This window comes from Myotis myotis, unplaced genomic scaffold (assembly GCF_014108235.1).
Source record: "Myotis myotis isolate mMyoMyo1 unplaced genomic scaffold, mMyoMyo1.p scaffold_m19_p_12, whole genome shotgun sequence".
NCBI classification, from domain to species: Eukaryota; Metazoa; Chordata; class Mammalia; order Chiroptera; family Vespertilionidae; genus Myotis; species Myotis myotis.
In genome coordinates this window covers 32072368-32096956 of record NW_023416316.1, presented here as the reverse complement: position 1 = coordinate 32096956, position 24589 = coordinate 32072368, and the positions used below count along the sequence as shown (strand labels likewise).

General features: G+C 37.8%; 1 protein-coding gene across 2 annotated transcripts in view; it reads right to left on the bottom strand.

The window, feature by feature from the left end:
* Positions 1-404: 404 nt before the first annotated feature.
* The window catches only part of UBQLN1 (ubiquilin 1), a 42438-nt gene continuing 18253 nt past the window's right edge, over positions 405-24589 (bottom strand). The window contains exons 3-11 of one of the 2 annotated variants that reach the window (XM_036330717.1): positions 21083-21198; positions 15892-16154; positions 15187-15345; positions 14321-14552; positions 11310-11452; positions 7939-8022; positions 6370-6485; positions 5685-5853; positions 405-2369 (exon numbers count right to left, since the gene is read on the bottom strand). In XM_036330717.1, coding sequence (XP_036186610.1) covers positions 2217-2369; positions 5685-5853; positions 6370-6485; positions 7939-8022; positions 11310-11452; positions 14321-14552; positions 15187-15345; positions 15892-16154; positions 21083-21198 — 1435 coding nt within the window. In that variant the 3' untranslated portion in view covers positions 405-2216. The remainder of the gene's footprint in view (positions 2370-5684; positions 5854-6369; positions 6486-7938; positions 8023-11309; positions 11453-14320; positions 14553-15186; positions 15346-15891; positions 16155-21082; positions 21199-24589) is intronic. The other variant, XM_036330718.1, reaches the window with a different exon arrangement.

The window sequence follows — 24589 nt, the reverse complement described above, 5'->3', positions numbered from 1 at the left end:
TGTCTCTACCCTTCCATTCTAAAAAAAAAAATCAAAGGAAAAAATATCCTCGGGTGAGGATTAATAACAACAGAAACATGCAAAATCATACCACTGCAGCAGCTAAAAGGTACTGAAGAGATCACCAGTCCAGTCTGCCACATAGGCCCCATCACTATTTTTATAACGAAGAAATCGTGATGCCTTTACTCAGTCAACTAGTCAGGTATCAAAAAAAGCAAAAGCGCCCAGGTCACCTAACATTCCAGTACAGTGTATGGACATATTTTAACTAGAGAAACTTTAAAAATTAATAAAGAATAATCTAAAACATGATAAAATCTGAGGTAAATCAAGTCTTTAAAATACATGGTCAAAGAAAGAAAAGAAATTTTTTCCCCACAAAAGAGGCAAGACAAACGAAATGTAAAAGCTAGAGATTTATTGTTATTTTGTGATTAATAACTGTCAAATTGGTTATGACACTATCCCACACTGTATACCACCATTCGCCAGTACAAGATTTTAAACCAGACTGAGGCATAAGGCAGAGAGAGCAAAGACACATGAGTAATCCTGAACAACTTCTTCTAGCCATGCCTCCACCTTGACCTTCATACAAGTTTTCCTCCTGGGGAAAGTGTCAGAACAGTGCATGGCTGGTGGGCAACTTGACCTCTTAACCCTTTTTAACAGCAAGCAACTTACAGAAGTAATACAATTCAACTTGTATTTCCTTTGATTTTATTGGTCTGAACTCATTTTAGGTAACTTGAACATTTTAATTTCCTGTACATGAGACTACAATGACCTAAGAGAATACTGAACCAGAGTCAGCCAAATATATAACTGACCCAAAGTTATGTTTAATTGGTCCTAAAGGAATGTACCACACCAACAATTTGAGAGTTAGGCAAACAGAACTTCTCTGAGGAGGAAAGAAAAAGGCTGTAGAACAGCCAAATGTATTCAACATTGTTAAAACGGCTCTTGTTTATCACCCCTGAATGATACCTGTTTACTACATCATATGCACAGAAATCCTAACAGAACCTTGGTTACACCAGTGTTATTTAGGCTGGCCCACTCCAGGATAGATCCCCACCCCCTCCCCCAAGTTCCCTTCTCTGAGGCTCTGAAAAGCACAATATTTACCTATTTCTTAATAAACTACCGAAACACTTCAGAAACAAGTAGCTCACAAATCATTTTAAATTCATGTATTGCCTGTGCATGAGAAATCTGATAAACCCAAAAGATAGATCTATTTTTATATGGCAATTAAAAATAACTGAAACATCAAGACACTTTCAGTGAAAGCAACATTTCAATTACAAACTGTAATGCCTGTTAAACTACCTATGGGAGAAGCTGAAAAATCTTAGGCAAATGCACTTTTGGGTTATATTACAGTGCTCCTTCTGTCTGCACAAAAATTAAGGTAATTTACAATTAATCAGTGAATGTTGAGACAATGTTACATTATGTTGTCTGTACAATTAAATGTCCTTAAAGAGATAACCAGAATCAGCTTTTCTACTATATAGTCAACAAACCTAACTGGCACTTTTGCTTAAAGATGTTTATCAAAGATGCTGTAAGATTCTACACAATTAGGAAATATTTAACTTTATTTCCTTATCTTTACTTTTTTATTTATAAGTTTTTTCAAGATAATCTACTGCTGTATGTTTCTAGAAATGCATTCCCAAATGTGCATAATATATTGTATACAAATAAAGTAAAACTGTCAGTAGTGTAAATCTTACAGCATTTTGTTTGCAAAAATACATGCCAAAGTCACAATAAGGAATATTGTAACCACAAATTATAGAGTGCAAATGATTTGCTTTTTTTAATGCTTTTATTCTACATAAATTACTACCATAGGCTAATGTTTAAAAAGCAAATAAATTGGACAGATGCAGGACAAAAATCTGTTCACCCACTACAAAAGGTGAAGTTTTTTTTAAAAATTACAATAAATGCAGAAGTGTTTGATGCATGCAGTAGCCTTAAATGAAAAAGCATTGATTCCCATTGTTCCACAAGAAAAATAAAACCACACAGAGAAACCCACATTATCTTACTGTACTCCACCTTAAAATGCATCATATTGGGTTTGTTTATAACAGCACAGAATTCCAAAAGTCAAAATGAAATAAAGCAGGTATTTTAAAGATTTAAGAGCCGTTATCAAAAATAAATTACATTTTTTTCAAGATACAGAAATGCTGCTATGATGGCTGGGAGCCCAGTAATCTTTCAATAGCCGCATTGATATCACCTCCTGTTGCGATCAGGGCTTGCAAGTTTGCTTCACGGTTCAAAAACCCCATTGCACTGAGTTGTTCCAGTTGTTGCTGAAATCTGACTTCTGGACTCTGTAGCTGTTAAGGAAAAAAAAAAATTAACCAAAAGTCTAAGCTACAAAAGCACTGGCCTCTCTCTCTCTCGAAACATGTTCAACATATTTAAAAGACCTCTAGCACTTTATTTTGCTAATTTATACCTAAACAATCATGTCAAATAGATCACATACTTAAAAAAAATTTTTTAATAAACCTCAACCATTCTTTACATATATTTAAGAAGCTCATAAATAAATAAATAGAAAGTCTATATATGCAAATAGCTTAGAATTAGATTACTTATTTTGTAGCTATTGACCAACTGGGTAATTATAAAAGCCATGTCCTTGTGTATAAAATTTTAAAGTTCTAATGAGGCTTATTTCTTCACTGGCCAAAGTCTTCAGAGAGAGTTCCAGTTTCAGGCCCACAGATTTCTGACAATTCAGCTGTCATATCTTTCTTCAGAAATGAGGTTAAGACAAAAATACATAAATGATTAATCAACCCTGGCTAACCTGATAATGGTGAAGTCTATAGATAATTCAACTTATATAACTCTTTCCAACAGCTAAAATCTTTTTTCTTATTAAGTCCATGAATTTTTACTGAGCCAGAGCTATGCAAGTTACTGAGGATACAAATACTTGTGTTAGATAAACCCTGTTCTGTTTATTGTATTTAATAAAACTTGAAAATCAGAAAGCATGCTATATTTTTGCCAGGCAGAAGTTTGGAGGCAATCGACCATACCAGATTTGAACTATAATCATCTTTGTTCCATGGCAGATTCTTGGTAAAGCCAATAAATACTTCCAGATACAAGAACATTATTATGAGCCCGCATTTTTTAGACCTATTTGTGAGGTATATTCATGTAACACCAACTTACCACAGGAAGTAGTAGTGAGGTAGTTAGGATTTTTTAAAATCTTTTTAAATTTTTTCAATTGCAATTGACATACATTGTTGTATTAGTTTCAGGTGTACACTCCAGTGATCAGACATTATAAAACTTAAGTGATCATTCAAAAAAATCTCATACCCACCTGACAGCATATAGTTATTCCCTACCTGTACTTTACATCCCTGTGACTACATTATAACTAGTTTGTATTCTCAATCCCTTCACCTTTACACCCATCCCCACTCCCATCTGTCAAAATGTTCTCTGTATATATGAGGGTTTCTGTTTTGCTTGTTCATTTATGTTAATTTTTAGATTCAATTGTTGATATTTATTGTCATTTTATTGTTCATATATTTTATCTTTTCTTTTTTTTCTTCTTAAAGAAAAAACATTTCATGTAATACTGGTTTTAACTCCTTTAGCTTTTCCTTGTCTGGGAAGCTCTTTATTTGACCTTCCATTCTAAATGACAGCTTGGCTGGGTAGAGTAACCTTGGTTGTAGGTCCTTGCTTTTCTTCACTTTGAATATTTCTTGCCATTTCTTTCTGGCCTGTAAAGTTTCTGTTGAGAAATCAGATGACAGTTGTATGGGCACTCTCTTAAAGGTAACTAACTGCTTTTCTCTTGCTGCTTTTAATATTTTCTCTTTGTCTTTAACCTTTGGCATTTTAGTTATGATGTGTCTTAATGTGGGCCTCTTTGGGTTCATCTTGTTTGGGACTCTATGCTTCCTGGGACTTGTATGTCTATTTCTTTCACCGGGTAAGGGAGGTTTTCTGTCATTACTTTTCAAGTCATTTTTTTTTTTTTTTAATATATTTTATTGATTTTTTACAGAGAGGAAGGGAGAGAGATAGAGAGTTAGAAACATCGATGAGAGAGAAACATCGATCAGCTGCCTCCCGCACATCTCCCACTGGGGATGTGCCCGCAACCCAGGTACATGCCCCCGACCGGAATCGAACCTGGGACCCTTCAGTCTGCAGGCCGACGCTCTATCCACTGAGCCAAACCGGTTTTGGCTCAAGTCATTTTTCAATTTCCTGCTCCTGCTTTCTCCTTCCAGCACCCCCATTATGCAAATGTTGGTATGCTTGAAGTTGTCCCAGGGCTCCTTACACTTTTTCTTTTTGCTCTTCTGATCGGGTGTTGTTTCCTTATGTTCCACAAATTCTTGATTTTGATTCTCAGTAGCCTTACTCTACTGTTGATCCCCTGTAAATTATTTTTTATTTCAGTTAGTGTATCCTTCATTCCTAACTGATCCTTTTTTATAGTGTTGATGTTCTCACTAAGTTCCTTGAATTTCTCAATAAGTTCCTTGAGCACCATTATAACCAGTGTTTTGAACTCTGTACCTAATCGTTTTTTCTTGCTTCCCATCATTTAGTTCTTTTTCTGGAGATTTCTTCTGTTCTTTGTCTCTGCATTTTGGTTGCTTCCCTGTGTTTGTTTCTATATATTAGATCTGCTGTGTGTCTCACATTTGGTAGAGTTGCCTTGGGTAGTGGTGCCCTGTAAAGCACAGTGGCTCAGCCTCTGCAGTCTTCTGAGCTGGGCACTTCAGGTGTGCCCGTCTGAGCTGTGTGCACTGTCCTATTGCAGTTGAGCCTTGATTTATGTTGGTGTCACTGGGAGGGGTTGACCCTCAGGCCAATCACTTGAGAGGACCAGCTGCTACTACAGTGGAAGAGCTGCTGTGCCAAGATATCCCTCCTGATTTTAAATGACCGCACATAGGTGTGGGACCAGCCAGTGCTGTGATTCTGCTCCAGGTCGCTGTCCCTCCTACCAGTCTTCATGTGCTTCTTCTTTAATTCCTTAGTTGTAGTACTTCTGATCAGCTAGATTTCAGGTGGTTCTGAATGATTATTCTGTATTAATCATTTACCTATGCTGCCATCTTGACTAGAAGGATTTTTTTTTTAAATCAAAATACAGACTAGATTATAGTTGTTCAGGAAATTATTTGGGATAACCAAGTTCCTTATTCTTCCCTGACAAACTTTTATAAAATGAACATCTATATTATAAAAAGCCAGTGGCCATAACGCCATAATGACCAAATGACTGGTCACCAGGAGGTGCATTGATGGGTCCAGTGGCGGTGGTGGCGTAATTTCACGCACTGGGCCTCTAGTATTTAAATAATTTTCAAATAGGGACTCCAAAAAAGAATGAATTTTAAAGACATCTTATAAAAAATAAGGCAAAATTTTAGCATTTCTTCTCTACAACTAAAATGTTTTAGTGTCTAATATAATATCAAAGTTAACAATTTTTCTAAGGCCTGCTTTAGAATAAATATTCTTAAGACTGTACCTTCAGATTATAATCTGAACCCTAAAAGACTGCCACTTTCTTTTCTTTCATTTTCTTTTGAGAGGAGGAGGGGATTTCTAACATTAAGGCATGTAAAGTGTGAGCAGAAAAGATTCACTACCTGAGGATTTACTGCAGCAAGAGCCTGCAGCATTTGTTGGATAAACTGCTGGTGTCCAGGTTCCGTGGTTCCTTCTGTGGGTCTTGGGTTTTCACTAGGGGCAGAGCTAGAGCCATTGGTTCCTGAAGAGCCGCCAGTGCTTCCTAATGTCCCCAGGCCAGGAGAAAAGCTAGGGAAAGCACAAATTGGTAGTAAACCTAAATTCCTGGACTTGTATGTCTATTTCATACAAGAGGCCAGACCAGGGCAGCTGGTAATAAATCAGTAACATTTTAACATAATAGTAGCCAAGTTAGACTAAGTGAGAGCTTTTTTTAACTTTGAAAGCTCTGTCTTAAAAATAATCTCAGCAGTCCTAGCCTGTGTGGCTCAGTTGTTTCAGCATTGTTCTATGCACCAAAAGGATCACAAGTTCAACACCCAGCCAGGACATATGCCAGAGTTTGGGACTCGATCCCCAGTAGGGGGAATGTAGGAGACAGCCAATTGCTGTTTCTCCCTCACATCAATGTTTTTTTCTCTCCCTTTCTCTCTCTCTCTCAAAAAAAGATATATATCAATAAAAATCATATTAAAAAATAAAAAACTATCTCTTAACAAAAGGCAAAATGATATTAAGCCTAATATTCTCCAAGAGAGAAAGTAACTATCATACACTTTCATAATCTTCCCCAAATAAGCCTACCCTGGGATGAGGCCAGGTGCTTCCGTTGCTAATGTCTGCAAACCCTGTTGAATCTGCAACAAGGCCTGCATTGCTCTAGGGTTTGACATTGCCGATAATGTATCAGGATTCTGCATCTAAGGAAGAAAGAAAACCAGTGGTTATTGAGGGATTACAATCAGTGAAGGTAAAATTCAAATGTTTTCTTTGCTATGTTTTTGGAGAAAAGTAAAAAACTGTACTGTTAAGACACTGATAATCCATAATTTCTTTCCCAAAATAAATACAAGAACCTCCTCTCTGAGAGCAAACCTAGTGTGCACATTTTTACTACATCTCCTCCCAAATCCATCATGAAAACCAATTTTTCATAATAAAAGACAATTAGGAGATCCTCTGGAAGCCACACCTGTTCTCCTTCTCCAACGGAAGATGAAAATATTATTTCTAAGTGACAACTCCAAAAAGGCAAAGTTAATGTAACATGGTAATATGGTGAAAGCCACATATTCCTCCTGACCAAGTGTTACCTGTTGCTGATGTAACAATTTTACCAGTAAACTACACTCTAAAACAAGTTCCAAATTTGAAGTTAATACATATGTCCTGAGTTCAGCTTCACTACTTCCAAATATACAGCACCTGACTAACCAATATAGATAGGCTTGCATCATTACAATAGATCAAGAGCACTAACGAATCTTGGATAATGTTTTACATGCCTGAGAATCATTTACATAATATTTAACAGACTGAGAACTACAAAGACTAAATAACTTCATAACACCAAGACTGACTTCTTTCCTATCTCTGTAAGTAATAAAATACCATGGCAATCTCAAGTACTTTTCAATAATAAAAATCTTCCGTATATGACAACGACTATTTTAATCCTGCTAATTCCGAGTTAGAGGAAATGAGATTTACCTCTTGAAAAACAGGCATTCTATTAATTTGGAGGAAGTAAAACTTTACAAAGAAACCAAACCTGCAAAATAGGATACGGTACCGCTTTCCAATTACTCAAGAATAGTTAATGTATAACATGACACAATGAAGCACTTCAAAGTTAGTATAATGAAAGAAAATGGTTTATGCATTAACAAAGCATTCAAAATCCTAAATTCTCAAAAGCAAAAACAAAATGGTCCTTTTCTCAGAATTTGTTTAAGAAATCAAGCAGACCTAGCCAGTTTGGCACAGTTGGCCTGCAGACTGAAGGGTCCCGAGTTCAATTCCAGTCAAGAGCACATGCCGGGGTTGCGGGCTGAATCCCAGTAGGGGACATGCAGGAGGCAGCCAATAAATGAATTCTCTCTCATCATTAATGTTTCTATCTCTCCCTCTCTCTTCCTCTCTGAAATAAATTTTAAAAATTCATATTAAAAAAAAAAGAAATACAAGCAAAAACAAAATATCAGCAATGAAATGGGGCTTGGGTAAGATCAAGCTGAATTCTCTTTGAAATGATAGCATTATCAGACTTTATTCTATGTTTTGCTATCAATCAAAGAGCAAAGAAAAATGTTTATCAACAAACTTTTTCAAGCAAACCATTACTGAAGATAGCTAGCATCTTTTCTTACTCACTTGTTGGAGGAAAGTTGGGAGCTGTTGTCTCATTTGTTCTTGAAGCTGAGGATTTCCAGCAAATAGGGGATTATTCAGCATCATCTATGGGGCAAGTGTTCAAACAATTTTAACTGGAAATAATTGAAACAAGTAATGTACCTTGTTTAATAGTCTATCTTCCCCCAAGTGCCTAACCTGGCACTTAAAAAAAGAGGAAGGTAGAACATGAATAAAAAAAGGAAGGGAAGATACTGTCCACAAGAATGATCTCCAGGAAAAAAAAAAAAAGGGCATCTTCTCTCTCAATGAGAATGGTGATCATGATAATGACATGCAATATTCTAAAAATTAAAAGCAATCATTCTTAAGCTTTTCTTTGAGCAAAGGTGAGTATCTGCTCTTGAAGGAGAAATGGGAATAACTGGCATTCATAGGGATACATATTCTGCTACACTGACAGAATAAACAATACAGGAAACTATACTTGGCTTCTTTAGACACCTCGACACACAAGTGGCAAGCACAGAGAAAATCCAGATCTGGAACCACTATATCTACCTGCCTACTATAAAACAGCTGATATCAGGTCCAGAAAAGTAACAGCACAGAACAGCAACCACCTTGCCAGAGAAATGGAGCTGCTAGGTGAAAATCAGCCCAGGACTAGCATCAACAGATCTCTGAGGAAAGTATTAAAATACTTTAAGACCTGAAAGATGTAAATCCATTTGAGAACACCAAGATTAGCCTCTGGATTTCACCTCACTATTACCAGAGAAAAGAAAAGTATCATGTTGCCTAACCTTCAAATAGGTATTAATATTAGAAAGTCAGGGTCAATATCAACATGATGCTAGATACCTGAAAATAAAATTACAATACACAATCAGCATAACCAGAAACGAATTCTCATAATTTTAAAAGATAACTTTTGTATCGGTTTTTCTCCAGAGTGAAGAATCAACTAAAAATAATTTGCTGTTAGTCTACTTACTGGCCTAAATTTGGGGGAAGATGATCCTTGCCCTCAACTAGTTAATCATATTTGAAATAATTATATGTAAATGTTGGAAGTAGAGAGAATTCCTCTCTTCTTCCTTTAGTTTAATCTATTGTTGCAAAGTGGATTAGGTAATTTTTTTTTAAGTGTATAAAACAGGCCCTGGCTGGTTTGGCTCAGTGGATACAGTGTCGGCCTGCAGACTGAAGGTCCTGGGTTCAATTCTGGTCAAGAGCACATGCCCAGGTTATGGGCTCCATCCCCAGTAGGGGACGTGCAGGAGGCAGTCAATCAATGATTGTCTCTCATCATTGATGTTTCTCTCTCTCTCCCCACCCCTCTTTTCTGCTCTAAAATTAATAAAAATATATTTTTTTAAAAGTATATAAAACAGGAAGAAGTCAATGTTTTATGGATAAATAGTATTTATTTCAAAGTGACCAATAAGTTCATAGTAAATAAAGTAATACCTGCTATAGATCAACAAACCTGTTTCTTTATTGGCTCCAGTCAAATACTTTATTATTATAAACATATTAATGAAGTTTATCACATTTACCTTCCAGAATTCATGTTATTTGAAAAAGCATACCACCTTAAACTTCTTTATTCTTTCTCAGAAAATCATATCTCATTTGATTAGGATATTTCTCCTAACTTACCTGTTTACATAATAATATTTTTTACACTCAGACTTTTAAAAAATATCTAAAAATCAAAATCAGAATAGAGAAGTACAAACTTAATCAACAGAGTATATGGTAAATGTTCCTAAATTATCGATAATAAAAGGCATCCATATCTAGCCTACTTTGTCAACATTTTGCTTTAAAGTGAAAATACAGTAGAGGAAAGTGCTCAAGTAATTTTATAAATGTAGAATTGTTAGTTAAAATAGCTGGGAATGTGCCTGTTAAAGTCAAAATTTTAAAGCAAAATGTACATTCAATGTTAATTATTACTTAAATATACATTTAAAAACATACAACAGTATCACTTTACATACATAATTCCACTTTTAAGTGCAGTAATCACAGTAAAGTGTGGCATTTAATACTTATATATTCAGTTTGGCAACTTGCATATGAATAAAACAATATTTTATAAAATATACCTACACTATACAAAATTAAGAGTATATAAAAATTCACCCCAAAACTTGTTCTCTATTTCTAATTCCACAAATTTTAAGAGGGCAGAAGTTATTGCTAAGGATTATAGTTTAAAGATATCTGCTATATACTTGAGTCAATTAAGACTGCAGACTTTAGGAAATAAAAACCACTTCATGCCCTAACCGGTTTGGTTGAGTGGATAGAGCATCGGCCTGCAGACTCAAGGGTCCCAGTTCGATTCCGGTCAAGGACATGTACCTTGGTTGCAGGCACGTCCCCGGTGGGGAGTGTGCAGGAGGCAGCTGATCGATGATTCTCTCTCTCTCATCGATGTTTCTAACTCTCTATCCCTATCCTTTCCTCTCTGTGAAAAATCAACTAAAAAAAAAAAAACCCACTTCATTTGACAAAATGATGAAAGTGATTATCTTTAAAAGCGTCTAAAGTTTTAGAAATGGAAATAAACTATAAAGGAAACTATTTTAAATTTCCAGCATTCTACAGAGGCTGTTTTTAAAAAAATAGAAAATATAATTTACAGGTGATCAAGTCTTGTTTCATATTCTCTAAAATTTTCTAAGACCAATGGTTCCTTAATCTAGGGACACATCAGAATCATCTAGGAAATATAAGGGTTAAACAAAGAAAAAGATCCAATGCAGTTATACCAAAACTTCTCAGGATGGGATGTTCCCAAGGTGATCCTTCATATTCAGCTAGGGTAGAGAGCCACTAACTTTTTTCCTTATGGTCTCTTTAGTAACAAGTTAGAAAATGAATAAAGGACCAAGTATACAAACTTGGTGGTATTGGGAGAGTGAAGCGGAAAGGGAGAGATCCATAATGGAAAGAATGAAAACACCATTCCCACAAATCTCTCTCTGCCTGTAATAAACAATTTAAGGCTATTTTATAAGCCATTTGAAAATAACTATTACTCAGAATCTGTGTGATCTAATTAATAAAAGTATTTCAAATGTATTAACACTGTTCTTAATTACTTTCAAGACTTACATTTTACAAAAGGAAGCAAATCAAAACTTTTGTATTCTTTTCTTAAATCAACATATGTATATACAAAGTTAAACCTGTACTTCTAGCCAGTGAATGGCCAAGGTGAAGCTGCAAAGTAGCTTCAAAAAAGTAGATGCACTTTACCTACTTTTCTAGTGTGTTAAGGTAGCACACAACACAAATACGACAAAATCACAATTATCTGATCAGGCTGTTTCAATTCACACTGCACAGCCTTTTCAGTACAATTACAAACTCACCTGTGCAGCAAGGTCAGGATTCTGGCTTAGTGACTGCATCATGCTCCTCATGTAAGGGGCAGACAACATGTTTTGCATAAGTTGTGGGTTTTCAGTTATTTGCTGCAACAAGCTCTGCATTCCTGGTGTGTTGAACATACTAGCTGAAAGTTTGTTTAAAAAAAAGATCACATTGTATCAAGGAAAAGATATGTAGACAAAAGTGATATTTAAAACAATATCATATACACTGTGCATTTTAGCAATCACTGATGAGAAGGCATATTACTTATCAATTGAATAAATAATTTTAAAACTAAGATCTCCAATACTACATGCTAAATATATACCAATAAAGGATAATTTATGGATTTTAAACATTTTGGTTGCATTCACAGTAGAATCACATCTAATGGAAAGGTTAAGTTCTATAGTCAATTTAAGTAAAAGTTGGATATGGTCAAAATTACTATTGAAAAATCCCATAAAGTGAGGAAATCTGAGCCAACTGTTCCATTCCACCAGGATCACTTAACTAGAATCACACTGAGCACTCAATATGCTCACACTTAGTAAGAAGGAAGCCTTCTCACCAACAAAATAATAAGATGGACTCCATCCCATTTTCATTGAGTACTGACACTCACTGATCAAAATGGCAGATACGTTTAACATTTCAGAAATCAGAGAGCACAGTGACTAAGGGTAGTGTCTGGAGTAAGATTACCTACATTCAAGTCTAATCTAATTATGTAATCCTGGGCAAATTATTTGGCTCCTTCATACTTTAGTTTCCCCACCTGTAAAAATGAGGTAAATACTATCTACTTCATAGGGTGGCTTTGACAATTAAATTTGTTAATGTGCTCCAGCAGCATTTTTGGGAGACCTCAGAACAAGTGCAAAGAACACTTCTACCATTTCAAAATTCATTTACCTGTGATTGAGGACTATCACCTAACCTTCAATTAGAAGTGAGTAATCTGCATGACATGCTAAAAGCAAAGAAAAATCCTATAAATGATTTCTAACTGATGAATATGCTGTTAAAATCATATGCTTCTGGAAAATAAATACATATAGTTAGGCCTCTGTATCTGAGGGTTTTGCATCTGCAGATTCAACCAACCACAAATTGAAAGTATTCAGGGGGGAAAAAATCCAAAAAATGTCCTAAAAGCAAAACTTAAATTTGTCATGCACCAAGCACTATGCTCAATCAATGTGAATGAGGTGATGTGCAGGCATGCTCTATATGTAAATATAGGTTATTTGCAAACAGTATGCCATATTATATAAGGGACTTGAGCATCTATGAATTTTGGTAGCCAAAGAGGGTCCTAAAACCAATCCTCTGTGATGCCAAAGGACTATATTTAAGTGAAGTAAGTAAAGCCTCATTATATATCAGTATTAACAGATGAACATCTGTAGTTGATTCTGCCAAAAGGAAACTGTGTGAATCCCAAGGAAGTTAATGTCATCCCTAAAAAATAATTCTATTCCTATCACTTGTAAATATGTATGAAAAAATATTATACCCAATTATTGTATTTTTAACTCCATCATTTAAAAAATATTCCAAAATTTTGTTTTCTCTCATAATGGAGTATTTTCCATTTTGCCTCTTGACCTGCAAAGAGGTCCTTTACTAGAAAAATTTGTACCCATTTTAAATAGTATCAAGCCATTACATTAAAAAAAAAAATCTGAGTAAAAAGTTGCAAAACTGATTTTATTGGTTAGACAAAAGTCGTTACTGTAAAAAACCATGCTATAGTAGAAAAAACAATCCACCTATCAGGAAATCTGATTAAATTGTTGTTCTTGTCGGCTCTAAAACCTTTAAAATGTGAATAAAGTATCCCTCTCAAAAGACTGTTAATAAAAATCAAATAGGCAGTAAGTAAAATACGGAACAGATGATTTTTTAAAATTTAAAAATGGTTATTCAGATATTAACTAGGTTTAGTGTAACAATCATTTTATAATATACAAATATTGAATCGTTACATTGTACACCAAAAACATGTTATGTCAATTATACCTCAATTTTTAAAAGTGGTTATTACTTCAATTTTTATAAAACCCATATTACATCCAGAAATGTTAGCCACTGTATTCTACCACTGTGACCGCCAACTACTTTCCCTATTCTGACTTCTTCCCTAAATAATTAATTTTTAAAATTCTTCATCCAGCATCTCACCTGTGCACTTCCTCTGCTAAGACACAGGGATCTTTTAAATCAGCGGTCGCCAACCTTTCGGACCTTGCGGACCACCGGCTGGCGACTGCTTTTTAAAATTATATCCAGTCCCTCTCATCTTAGGGAAGTGGCCCCATTGCTTTCATTTCTTCTCATTTATATGCCACGTATTAGGACTAAAATCATCACTCTGGCTACTGATCTTAGTAGACTAATCTTACCATGTAAATATTTGAATAGTTGAGAAAAGGACATCCATTTATTGAGTCTAGTCTACAGAAAAAATAATCAAAAGTAAATTCTTAACCTGTTCACACACTAGACTCTCCAGCAGCTTTATACACTGATCTTAGCCCCACTGTGGAAGGACTGAGATTAATCTCTGGGAAACTCATTTTTAACAAACCTGGCAGGTGCTCTGATGCAGCTAGTTTAGCATTGGTCTCAGGACTAGATTTTGAGAATCTACTGATCTAGAGTGTAAAACCAGGAAACATGTGCTCTAGTAATGAATGCATAAGTAACTGTATTCCCTAGGCACTTCAGTTTTCCTATTAGTGAAATGAGACAGCTGACCACCTAACTTCTCCCAAACCATCTTATGAGAATGCTAACACAAAACTGCCTCTGGAAATCCTCACTACTATACTGCACACAACTAATCATTATATATTTAAAACTTTCTTAAACCGCCCCCCCAAAAAAACTTACAACATGAAAAGCTACTTGTCACACATACACAAAAGCACAAAGAACAGCAGCATTAAGAAAAGTTTGTTTTATTCAAATAAGAACAAAAAAGTGTGAGTTGTTATAAATATACCTCCTACTCCAGGTCCCAAACTTGGTGCAGAACTCTGCCCAGCAGTGCTGCTTGCAGTACTACTTCCAGTGCCCCCCACAGCGTTGGTGGTGCCAATGGAAGCTGATGAACTCTGAGAAGCCTGTGGAGCCCATGGATTGGGTAATGGATCTCTATTTTCTGTACGGGAAGGTTGACTACCTTCACCTGAGGACGTATTGCTCACTAAGGAAGCAAATGGATTACCACCAAACTGTAATAAAAACAAACACACACAAAAATTTTTAAAAGAGCTTTAGTTTTAAATAACAGATATGGAACTTTTTTTTATTTTCAAGAGAAAGAGAAGAGAAAGAAATATCATTTTGCTCCACTTATTTGTGCATTCATTGGTTGATTCTTCTATGTACCCTAACCAGGGATTGAACCTACAACCTTGGCATATCAGGACAATGTTCTAACCCAGTGGTTCTCAACCTTCCTAATGCCGCGACCCTTTAATACAGTTCCTCATGTTGTGGTGACCCCCAACGATAAAATTATTTTCGTTGCTACTTCATAACTGTAATTTTGCTACTGCTATGAATCGTAATGTAAATATCTGATATGCAGGATGTATTTTCATTGTTACAAATTGAACATAATTAAAGCATAGTGATTAATCACAGAAACAATATGTAATTACATATGTGTTTTCCGATGCTCTTAGGGGTCATGACCCACAGGTTGAGAACTGCTGTTTTAACCAAATGAGCTATTCAGCCTGGGCCAAATATAAAACTTTCTAATGAAAATCACATTCCCCATATAAAGGTAGCTCTCAATCACAAACATATTTGTTAAAACAGGAGCTATCCCTTAGCCTGAGCCTTGGAGCCAGTTATCACCTGTTCTTGCGCAGCACTCAGCATTGGTTCCTGAATATCTGTGTACATTCGCCGTAAAGCATTGTATCCCCCTGGAATGCTTTCCAGATTACTCAAGGCTCGGTCCTGGTTTCTCATCATTTCCTGCATCATTGCTGGATTCCTGGCAAGTTCCAATGTCTACGGAGAAAATTTCCATTAAACAAAAGAAGGCACTAAAACATACATGAATTACTTTAACTGTTAACTGCCACAGCTAATTTTTTCAAGTTTACCAATTCTATGAATTATCACTCAATATATAAATCAGAAAACTATTTTAAATAATTCCTATTGGATTTCACCTCAAAAAGCAAGCTAATATTCAAATAATTAAAGAAACACTTTGTTATAAGTGATTCCCATCTCCTGAACTGAATTCTTGTTTCTTAAATCTACAGGATAACTGTTTATAAAGATCTTTAAAATATAGCAGAAAATTCAAAGTTCAAAATAGTCCAAATTAGGGGGGGGATGAGGACACATTTGTAATACCTTAACTAATAATAAAAAATAAAAAAAAAAAAAATAGTCCAAATTAGTGCTTTATTGAGTTTTACTTAACAAAGATTAGGATTTCCTTTTTTAGCTTAGCCATATATATAGGACAAGCTTTTTAGGCATAAAAAATTGAATAATTAAGTAAATATATCCTAGCTAAATGGACTGAAAGAGCATTCCACATACTTGTCTCATAATATCTGGGTTATTCAGCATATGACTAATTTCTGGATTTCTCTGTATCAACTGCTGCATTTGTGGATTGGCCATAATTAACTGCCTCATCAGGTCAGGATTTGAAAGCATGCTCTGGACAAAGGGATTCTCCATGATCTGGACCATCATTTCAGGATTGGACATTAGTTGCCGCTGCATCTGGCTTTGTAGTTCAGAGAAGTTGGTAGAATTCAAACCCAAGCTACTTAGACCGGCAAGTCCTCCAAGGGCACCTAAGGGGATAAAGGGGAAAAAACACATAAATAAAAGTCAGAAATTTTACCATTAACAAGACTGTGCACCATTAACAAAATGAAGATGCAAAAATATTAACTGAATCAATAATCCAATCCAGAAAACCATTCAAAAGCAAAAATGTAATTCCTATTTCATATATACGTTTAATTTCTATAACTGAAATTAGCCAAAAATGTATTCACTCTGATACTTAGGTTTAAGTAATAAAGCCATCAAATATATATTCCAAATACAAAACTATACAGTCACATGTCACATAACTGCCATTTTGGTCAACAATGGACCATATATACAACATTGGTTCCTTAAGATTATAATGAAGCTGGAAAATTCCTATTGCCACCAACCTCTAGGGGAGAAGAAGTTGCTAGAGTTTAAGGTCTGTAAAAACACTTGAGCAATGAGATTTAGAGAGGCTCCAGGTGGGTGAAGACATCTACATGCTATTAGGGTGACATGCAGAGAGGGGGCATGGAAGCTTAGCATTGTCCCTGAACCCTCATACCTTGCCCGATGATTCTTTTCCATTTGTCTAATTCTCAGCTGTACCCTTTATAATAAACTGATAAACATAATAAAGTGTCTTCCTGAGTTCTGTGAGCTATTCTAGCCAATTATCAAACCTGAGGATGGGTTGTGGAAATCTTCAATATAGCCTGCCGGTTAGAAGTAGAGGTGGTCTGGAACTTGGACTATTATCTGAAGTAGGAGCAGTCTGAGCCCTTTAACTTGCAGGATCTGACATTAACTCCAGGTAGGTAATATCAGAATTGAACTATTGGACACCCATGTGGCGCTGGAAAATTAGTTTGTGTTAAAAAAAAAAAAAAAAAACCGCCCTGACCGGTTTGGCTCAGTGGATAGAGCGTCAGTCTGCGGACTGAAAGGTCCCAGGTTCGATTCCGGTCAAGGGCATGGATGTTGGTTGTGGGCACATCCCCAGTAGGGGGTGTGCAGGAGGCAGCTGATTGATGTTTCTCTCTCATCGATGTTTCTAACTCTCTATCCCTCTCCCTTCCTCTCTGTAAGAAATCAATAAAAAGTATTTAAAAAAATAAATAAATAAATAACAATTTTAAAAAACCACACCCCAAAATATGCCTAATGGAAGAAATGAAAAATATGCAATGGATTATACTTCTAACAATGTCTTTGCAGAAAACTAATTTAAGTTTAGCAATTTACCTATAAACTCTGGATAGTGCAGAGCTGCTGCCAATCAATGAGAGAAAAAGCCAGGACATATAACAGAATGAAATCATGGAGAAACAATAGACGCAAGAGGATGGTAAGTGCTTATCATAACACATTAACTTTGTAAATTTACATAATCAACCAAATGCATTCATTCCTCACTTACTCAGCACTGCCTATATATGGCTTGTACTGTGCTACATGTTGGGAATAAGGTGACAAGAAAGACACAAGAACTACCCTCAGAACTTAATCTAGACAGACAAGAAAAAAGAAGCAGAATAACAAATAGACACAGGATATTATGGCACTATCTAAAAAGGATGGCTGCTTTCTTACAAGACGACACTCAAAGAGTTTGGAGAATAAATAAGTTGGCAAGAAGACGTGGACAGCATTGGGAGAAGATTTAATACTAGGCACAATAAACATTATATACAACAAGTATAGACATAAATATTATAAGTATTGATGTATTCTTGAAACAGAAAAAATACAGAATGACTGGAATGGCACATAGCAGTGCTCACTAAACATTCAACCAGTAGCCTTGTATTTCTTTTGCAGTTGGACAGTCCCGAGTGACTAGTTATGGCCAAAGGACTATAAGAAATGATGGGTATCACTTCTGGCCAAAGTACAGAAGGTTGTGTCTTCTGTCATGTTCCAAGATGGCAGAATTACATTAGCTTGAGTCCCTGAAGACTGTAGATGAGGCCTCACTGACCAGTGAAAAGCATGAGGAAAAGCTTTGGAGCAGGAAATTAAGCTTTGTGGTAATAAACCGCCAAGTCTGCGGTTATCTGTTACCACAGGGTAGCCTATCCTGACTAATATAATTATTGGGAAGTGGTAAAAAATGAGGATGGAGAGACAGATAAGGGCTAAAACAGAAAGCAGAATAGTCACTTAAGTTGTTCTTATTCTAATAATAACAATATGGAAATGACTCAGATTTAAAACCACTACAGATTTAAAAAGTTGAGAACCTATAACAAGTAGTTAGCAGTAATTGCCTATGGTGGAAGAAAGACATTTATGGTTCAAGAGATTTGGTAGGAGAGAGGTAGTGGTTTGAGGGGCAAGATAATTTGTATTGTTTTCCTTTGCTTTGTGAGGAGACACATACAAAAGCTGAAGTACTTAGAGCAGCGGTTCTCAACCTGTGGGTCGTGACCCCTTTGGGGGTCGAACGACCCTTTCACAGCAGTCACCTAAATACATCCTGCATAGCAGATATTTACATTACGATTCATAACAGTGGCAAAATTACAGTTATGAAGTAGCAACGAAAATAATTTTATGGTTGGGGGTCACCACAACATTAGGAACTGTATTAAAGGGTCCCGGCATTATGAAGGTTGAGAACCACTGACTTAGAGAATATCAGGTAATAGGGTTGACTATACTGCATAGAGTTCAGAAACTGTGTGGGTTAAGGTACAGACCTGAAAGTCACCAGGACATACAGTTAGTATAATATCACTCAAAGAAAAATAAATAAAAGTAAAAGAAGAAAGACAAGGCAGAACTCTGGAGAACAATACCAGAAGGAACAGAAAGAGAAGAGACCTACAAATGAAACAAAAAAGAAAATGGTAATATCATGGGGAACACTGCATAAAGTATGACTGGCTAACCACTACATGGTACAATTGAAGTTAATTTTTATATATAAAAGGCTAAGTGTCTATCCTTCCCTCTGACTGGTATCTATGACGCGCAATGACCACCAGGGAGCAGACGCTCAATGCAGGCGCAGCCATGATGCACACTGGCCATTTAAAAATAAATGTCACCACGGACCTGGCGCAAACAAACCAACACTCAGTTCCCCCCAATTGGGACACAGGCCCCACCACCACCCTGGAGCAACACCCCACCAAATTGCAGCCAACACTGCCAAGATCCCATGGTGCAAAATGCAGCCCACAGCCCAGCCCAGAAACGGTGGCTGTGGGCGCCGGGTAATGACATCACGTAGCAATGCCCAGCTTCCTCTTTCTAGTGACTAGCCTCCTTGGAGTTTCTTCAGCCCAGGAACCCAACTTGCTTTATAGCCAGGTGCAAACATTTTACAGTTCAACCAAATGTTTGTGAAGCGTTTTCCTGTGCCTCATCTCATTTGATTCTCACAGAAGTCCTGGAGTAGGTAGATAGGAGACTTGGTAGAATCCTATTTTCTTTTCATTAGCAAGACAACAGAGATTTAGAAAGTTTAGAAACTTGACCCAACTGAAAAGAGGAAATGGTGGAACTTGAAAATGACTTCAGGTTTTTGCACCAGGTTTAGCCTGGTCTGCACCCTCTCCAATCTGGGACCCCTAAGGGGATGTCCGACTGCTGGTTTAGGCCCGATCAGGCCTAAACCAGCAGTCGGACATCCCTCTCGCAATCCAGGACCACTGGCTCCTAACCACTAACCTGCCTGCCTGCCTAATGCCCCCAAATGCCCTCCCCTGCCGGCCTGGTCGCCCCCAACGGCCCTTCCCCTGCCAGCCTAGTCACCCCTAACCCTCTGCCAACCTGATCTCGCCCCTAACTGCCTCTCTCTCAGCCCACACCACCATGGCTTTGTCCAGCAGGAAGTCAGACCTCCGGAAGATACCCAGTTGACCTGGTCTAATTAGCATATTACCCTTTTATTAGTATAGATGGCCAGTGCGCGTCATGGCAGCTCCTGCATTGAGTGTCCGCCCCCTGGTGGTCATTGTGCATCATAGCTACCAGTCAGAGGGAAGGACGGACACTTAGCATTTTATATATATAGATAGATTATTGACTATATTTCCTATGCTGTACTTTACATCCCCTTAACTATTTTGTAACTACCATTCTGTACTTCTTAATCCCTTCACCTCTTTCACCCAGTCTCCCAACCCTCCTCCCGTATACAAATTTTTTTATAATGTCATTTTGAGGTACTATACTTGTCATACAACTTAAGAACTGAAAGAAGCATTGAGCCATAGCTATCTAGTTCTACTTTTGTTAGTTTCAGAATACGTTTCCCCCCAAAAAAACCTTCATAGAACCTCAGTATATAAAACTGATATAAATAGTTTGGGCTTATACAGGAGATCTTTAACCACTGAGCTTGCTCCCAGGCCCTGCCCTTTTTGTGTGTTCAGACAGAAAATCACTACAACATTGTGATCTCTTTGTTTTATAAGTGAGAAAATTATATTTAGGATCTTACCTATGATTAACAATCAGCTAATCTTCCTTAGATTCAATTATGCACCAGGTGATCAGATCAGGTATACATATACTACCTTGTTCATTATTTAAAAAAAAAATGTGTCACCATGCCCTGGTCAGGTAGCTCAGGTGGTTAGAGCATCATCCCAATATGCCAAGGTTGTGGGTTGGATCCCCAGTCAGGGTACATACAATAATCAACCAATGAATGAATAATTAAGTAGAACAACAAACTGATCTCTCTCTCTCTATCAATCAATAAAAATGTTAAAAAAATGTTAATGTGTCACCTATTGACTATTTAACTAAATGTAAATGTAAGCTTACCAAATATATCTATATTCCCAACTACTTTCTTAATACCTACCTACAACAATTACAGAAGCTATAGAAATTTATGTTGTTGTTAAAGTGACTTCATGTTTAATTCTGACATTTTATAAAAACTACCCTATGAAGAAGGAAGTTTTTTTTTCCAATTCCTATAAAAATGATTTAAGACACTTACCTAAACCAAAAGGGTTGCTAGGGGCAGAACCAGATGTAGAGTTACTATTAGGAGCTGAAGATGTAGTAACATTGCTTCCACTAGTATTTGTTTGCTGGGCTGAATGATCCTGAGACCTAGGAAAGATAATTAATTCATGCTGTGAACAGTGAATTATTTTTAAAAGAGCCTCTGAAATTTTGACACCCATTATAAAGAAAAAGTTTTCAGACTAACTCAAGTTTTCATAAAGTAAATAAATACCCTGAGGTAACTATATAAAAAGAAACATAGTAAAACCTTACAAAAACCAAACTATACTTCAATTGCTCCTCCTTGAGTATAATATACATAAATATTTCATTACTTTCAATCATATTGATTATGTAAGAGAGGAAAATAGGTCACCTCAGAGAAGAGAACCAACCACCCATCACAGCCATAGAGTTCAAATATAGCAACTTTTTATCTACACCCTTCTATGTTCTTGAGCATTGAGGGAGGGTTAGTTTTTCTCAGACTCTTGAAATTGTTAAAAGTAAAAAATAAAGAGACGCCGAAACTGGTTTGGCTCAGTGGATAGAGCGTCGGCTTGCGGACTGAAGGGTCCCAGGTTCGGTTCCGGTCAGGGGCGTGTGCCTGGGTTGCGGGCACGTCCCCAGTGGGGGATGTGCGGGAGGCGGCTGATCGATGTTTCTCTCTCATCGATGTTTCTAACTCTCTGTCTCTCTCCCTTCCTCTCTGTAAAAAATCAATAAAATATATTAAAAAAAAATAAAAATAAAAAAAAATAAAGAGACTTCACCAAAAGAAGGTTGAAAAATCAATAAAAGCAATAACTGATTATTACTTAATATTAAGTAATAAAATGTTTTATTAGAAATCTATTCCTTCTGATACCAGTTAAAAGTTCTGAATCTCACTCACTTTAATTGATTCTAAAATGCACATTTTTAAATTTTAACACCTCTGAAATCAGGATCTGTCTTACAATTGCTGGCAGACAGACAATTATTATGCCTGCAGACACATGTTCTATATAACTTCAACTGAGTGACTGAGCACCCTGTTGTACCAGATAGGTTGTATTTACCACAGCAGTGGTTCTCAACCTTCCTAATGCCGCGACCCTTTAATACAGTTCCTCATGTTGTGGTGACCCCCAACCATAAAATTATTTTCGTTGCTACTCCATAACTGTAATTTTGCTACTGTAAACAATATGTAATTATATGTGTGTTTTCCGATGGTCTTAGGCGACCCCTGGGAAAGGATCGTTTGACCCCCAAAGGGGTCGCGACCCACAGGTTGAGAACCGCTGCCATATAGAGTGTCTTCAGAAAGATTATACCATTACTTGGTACTAAAATGAAGTTTGTGCATACATAAAAGCACAGAAACAGGAATAGAAGAAATGAATTTCATACCAGTGAAACAGGTATCTGCTGTTAGGGAAAACCAGAATAAAAATTTACAGAATGGGTATCAATGGCCTGAAAGAAATTCCTGGGGAAAATACTGTAGCACCCTTTTAAGAACAATTCTGCACCAACTCAATTGAGAGTAGAGCTTCATCCCACATGGAAAAATATGGGAATGGATAACTGAGACCAAGGGTGACTCAAAAGGCTCTAACTCAATATGAACTAGTGATAGGAAGGCTTTAATCAATTTATTTCATGTATATTTTCTTTGTATGTATGCATAAGAGTAATATAATAAATACCACATCCAAGTAAGTCTAAAGGAACTCTTTGACGAGGTATAAAATAAAAATTTTAAGCGAAAAGAAAATATCTACTTAATTGGCAGTATTTTTTCTTAGCGATACATAAAATACAGGTGCCTCTGAAAAATTGATGGTGCTGCCCTAACTGGTTTGGCTCAGTGCATAGAGCATCAGCCTGCAGACTGAAGGGTCCCGGGTTCGATTCCGGTTAAGGGCACATGCCAGGTTACGAGTTTGATCTCCAGTGAGGGACATGCAGGAGGCAGACAATCAATGATTCTCTCTCATCACTGATGTTTCTATCTCTCTCTCCCTTTCCCTTCCCCTCTGAAATCAATATCTACACTAATAAAAGAGAAAAATGGTAATTGGCGTACGGCTGCTACCCTTTTCATTGGCTAATCAGGGCTATATGCAAATTAACTGCCAACTAAGATTGGCAGTTAACTGCCAACAAGATGGCGGCTAATTTGCATACGTAGGCACAATGCAGGGAGGCGAAAGGGAAAGCAGGAAGAAGCCCCCTGCCACTGACAGTGATCGGAAACCCAGGGGGGAGCTAAGAGCTGGGGGGCAGGGCAAAGGCGGCCCTCTCCCCCAGCCATGATCAGAGAATCAGGCGCCTTTGCCGCCCTGGCCAGTGATAGCAGGAAGTAGGGGTGGAGCCAGCGATGGGAGCTGGGCACGGTCGACGCTGGCAGTCCCAGGAGCTAGGGGTCCCTTGCCTGGGCCTAAAGCGAAGCCCACGATAGCGGGGCCGCTGCAGCTGTCAGTCCCTGCTGCCTGGGCCGGAAGCCTCAGCCAGAGGCGTTAGGCCTGGGCAGGGGCGGAGCCCGCAACCGCGGGGAGCTGGGGGTCCCCTGCCCAGGCCTGACACCTCTGCCAGAGGCCTCAGGCCTGGTCAAGGGGCCGATCGGTGATTGGTGATCGGAGGGTGATGAGGGTCAACTCCTCTGGCCGAGGCATCAGGCCTGGGCAGGGGGCTGGGGGTCCCATGCCCAGGCCTGATGCCTGGGCCAGAGGCATCAGGCCTGGGTGGGGGGCGGATCCGGGGATTGGGGGGATATGATGGTCCCCTTGCCCAGGCCTGAAGCCTGGGTCAGAGGCGTCAGGCTTGGGCGGGGGGTGGAGCAAGCAATCAGAGGGTGATGAGGATCCCCTGCCCAGGCATGATTCCTGGGCCAGAGGCCTCAGGCCTGGGCCAGGGGCAGAACCAGTGATGGGGGGAAATGAGGGTCCCCTGCCCAGGCCTGACGCCTCTGACAGAGGCGTCAGGCCTGGGCAAGGGGCCGATCCTGCGATTGGAGGGTGATGGGGGTCAACGCCTGAGGGCTCCCAGTATGTGAGAGGGGGCAGGCTGGGCTGAGGGACACTCTCCCCCCCCCCCCCGCCACACCCAGTGCACGAATTTCGTGCACCGGGCCCCTAATATATATATATACACACACACACACACACACACACACACATATATTTATATTTAAATTGATGGTGCCTTAGAATTAATGAAATATGGTTATAGATTTGTGCCAAGGAAATTAATGATCCCTGATCTTTGTCCCAAAATCTAAAACAAAAAGCATACCTAAAAATATATAAATCTGCTTGTTCAGTAATTAAAATAATGGCTCATATGGATCAATCTTCTAAAACAGCAGTTGCCAACCAGTGGTCCGTGAGGTCTGAAAGGTTGGCAACTGCTGGTTTAAGGAAACCTTTGGAGCAGCAGTCGCCAACCAGTGGACGGGGACCACTAGTGGTCTGTGAGGTCCGAAAGGCTGGCAACCGCTATTCTAAAA